The sequence below is a fragment of the Adiantum capillus-veneris genome, chromosome 17 (genome assembly GCF_014529385.1).
Source record: "Adiantum capillus-veneris isolate H3 chromosome 17, ASM1452938v2, whole genome shotgun sequence".
NCBI lineage: Eukaryota > Viridiplantae > Streptophyta > Polypodiopsida > Polypodiales > Pteridaceae > Adiantum > Adiantum capillus-veneris.
The window spans coordinates 141,505,141-141,507,644 of NC_140947.1; the positions used below are offsets into that span (position 1 = coordinate 141,505,141).

Sequence of the window (2,504 nt, forward strand, 5' to 3'; positions counted from 1 at the left end):
ATGTCTTCAAAAGTAAGATCCATGTCTCTGTCTATGATTTTTGGACCAAGTCCCTTTTGTTGTAGCTCTTCTTTTATTGTCATGGCTTCGTCTATTCCTTTCTTTTATATTCCAAAAGCATGCGTGGCCACAATCATCATAGAGATCAAAGGATATCATACTCAACCACGTTGATTATCGATAGCTTTGCGTGCCAATGTTCAAGAAAAGTGCGTCTCAGTTTACTATCTTGCCACTTTGAAAAATCAACAATGCCGGTTGAAAGCAAGAGGAAAACGACAAATTCCGCCTAGAGTTTAAGATAAATAGTTTAGAATTTATGCCAACCAAAAACCTTCGGGTAATTGAAAATGATTGCTCAATAGCTAGCTTTACGGAGATTATTCAAGAAATTAGGGAAATAATATCCCTTGGAAAGAGGAAGAACTCCGGACGAGTGGAATCAGGCCACTCCGCCTCGATGGGTAAGTAATCATGGATATTTGGCTAGCCTAGGGCTGGCCCTTTGTAATATTCTGAGATGTCAAGAGGCACTTCAAGGATTGATACGAGCTTGCGGCTTCTTGGTACAGCTCTTCAAGATTTAATACATATACCCACTCTACACTTCAATTAGCACAAACAACAAAACAGGCATGAGATAGGCTAGCTTCTTCGCATGTACACTCTAGTTCTTAAGAATTAGGAACCGGTTCTAGATGCCAACACAATATGCAAAGCTAGATAGATTATAGTCCTCACAAACACAAGCATATAAATAAAGTTTTGCGTGTAAATTGTTCGATCCAGCTCATTATTAACGAGATCATCAATATCTTGTAAGCAACTTTAGGCCTTGCATGTATTGCCTCCTTGCAGCAAGTGTTTGTGGCTACACTGCCACTTCCAGCTTCAAACATGTCTACTTTAATAGTTCCAAGGGATGATGTTCAATATAAAAAACAAATATACTAATATTGAAGCTTGAACAAAGGTCCATTTCCAATCCTCTTCAGAGATTGAAGGGACTAGATTTAAAGACATCGAGACGAGACGGAATAAAAATAAAGGTAGGGCCACGAAAAATGCCCTGTCGACAATAAACACCAACATAAAACAAAGAGCCAAGAGCTGTATCATGAATAAGGACTCCGATCAACCACGACATTTGAATAGCAGCGGAGTTAACTATTAAAGAATTCAACATACATACATATAAGGAACTGTGAGTCCAAAATTGTTCAAAATTCATGGTTATCTGGATCAAAATATGCGGACATGATCAGATACTCGCCTTACGGAACTTCATACACAGCACAGAGAACAATTGAACTAAAACCTTGCTGTTGCTCAAGCATTTAACTTGTTATATAACCTGCTCTCTTACCATCTCTATTGAGTTAAAGAGACCAATCTTGCTCAAGCGCATGGAAAATTCCCTCTGCAAACATACGTGACTTGCAGCCGCATTTGACATCCAAAATATGTACAAACACATGAAAAGACAACCTTACTCTGTCACATAATTCTTCATGACTGTTCAAATCTGATAAAGGAAATATTACAAGAGATTAGGGTGAACTCAAGTAGAGCTTATGCAAAAACAACCGCCATCTACGACAAGGTCGTCTACCTAGGTCATGTCAATTGTACAACAGCACCTACTCGTCAGAGTTTCGCTGCAAGGACAAAAAGAGGCTTACACAATCCTGTTATTTCTTGCAGAGAGCCTGCGCAGCAGTTCTCGGCACTGACGTTGATGAAGCTCCTCCTCATCGCCCACCTGCGAAGGCCCTGCTAAGAAGTTGTCAACTGCGATTCGGGCGGCCGCCTTTTGTGAGGAGGGAGGCTGTCCAAACCGCAAAAACCCTAAACTCGCTACTCTGAGGAGCTTCGATGGCAGGCGCTTGTGGGAAAACTGATCTCCATCTCTCTGCGGATCAAGATCAAGATCAATATCAACCCTCTTAAATTCCCGAAGCTGTACATGTGAAGAAGAGGGCGGCCATTCCTGTGGGTTGCTCTGCGTCGTCTTCTGCTTCTGGCGATGGCTGCGAGAGGGATCCAAAGGGAAGGGTTCGATGGGCTCCTCGTTTTGCCCTCCTAAAACGCGGGTATACTTCCTGCGCCTGTTAAACAGCCCGTATTTGCTAAGCCAGTGAAGGCCCATAACTCGGCTGATGAGAGCTCCTTATTTTCATTGCCGTTCTGAACTCAATATTTGTAAATGCATGTACTTGAAAGCGTATCGCTCCTATAAGTTAGTCCCTTTCTATCCCTTTCTACAGAAAGCATACCTGTTGACCAAATTCGTTTAGCCCACGCCGACTGCCCACTTCCCATGTATTCTTTTCACACTTACACTCTTTTGCGCTCTACATGGCCGAGATTACGCTAATGTGTGTGTGTGTGTGTGTGAGAGAGAGAGAGAGAGAGAGAGAGAGAGAGAGACTAGAGTTGACACGAACATGCAAGCAAATGCATGTGTGTGTGTGTGTGTGTGTGTGGGCATATCTATCATAGTG

At 42.4% G+C, this 2,504-nt stretch overlaps 1 protein-coding gene across 1 annotated transcript; it reads right to left on the minus strand.

Moving 5' to 3' along the window:
- Positions 1 to 1,478: 1,478 nt before the first annotated feature.
- Positions 1,479 to 2,209, minus strand: LOC147438212 (uncharacterized). Its single transcript, XM_086486091.1, has one exon. It carries the CDS (start codon positions 2,147 to 2,149, stop codon positions 1,679 to 1,681), a length of 471 nt encoding a protein of 156 aa, XP_086342217.1. The 5' UTR covers positions 2,150 to 2,209; the 3' UTR covers positions 1,479 to 1,678.
- Between the last annotated feature and the right edge of the window lie 295 nt (positions 2,210 to 2,504).

Excerpts from the sequence above, each read along its gene's own strand:
- LOC147438212 (XM_086486091.1), bottom strand. The coding sequence starts at position 2,149 with ATGGGCCTTCACTGGCTTAGCAAATACGGGCTGTTTAACAGGCGCAGG.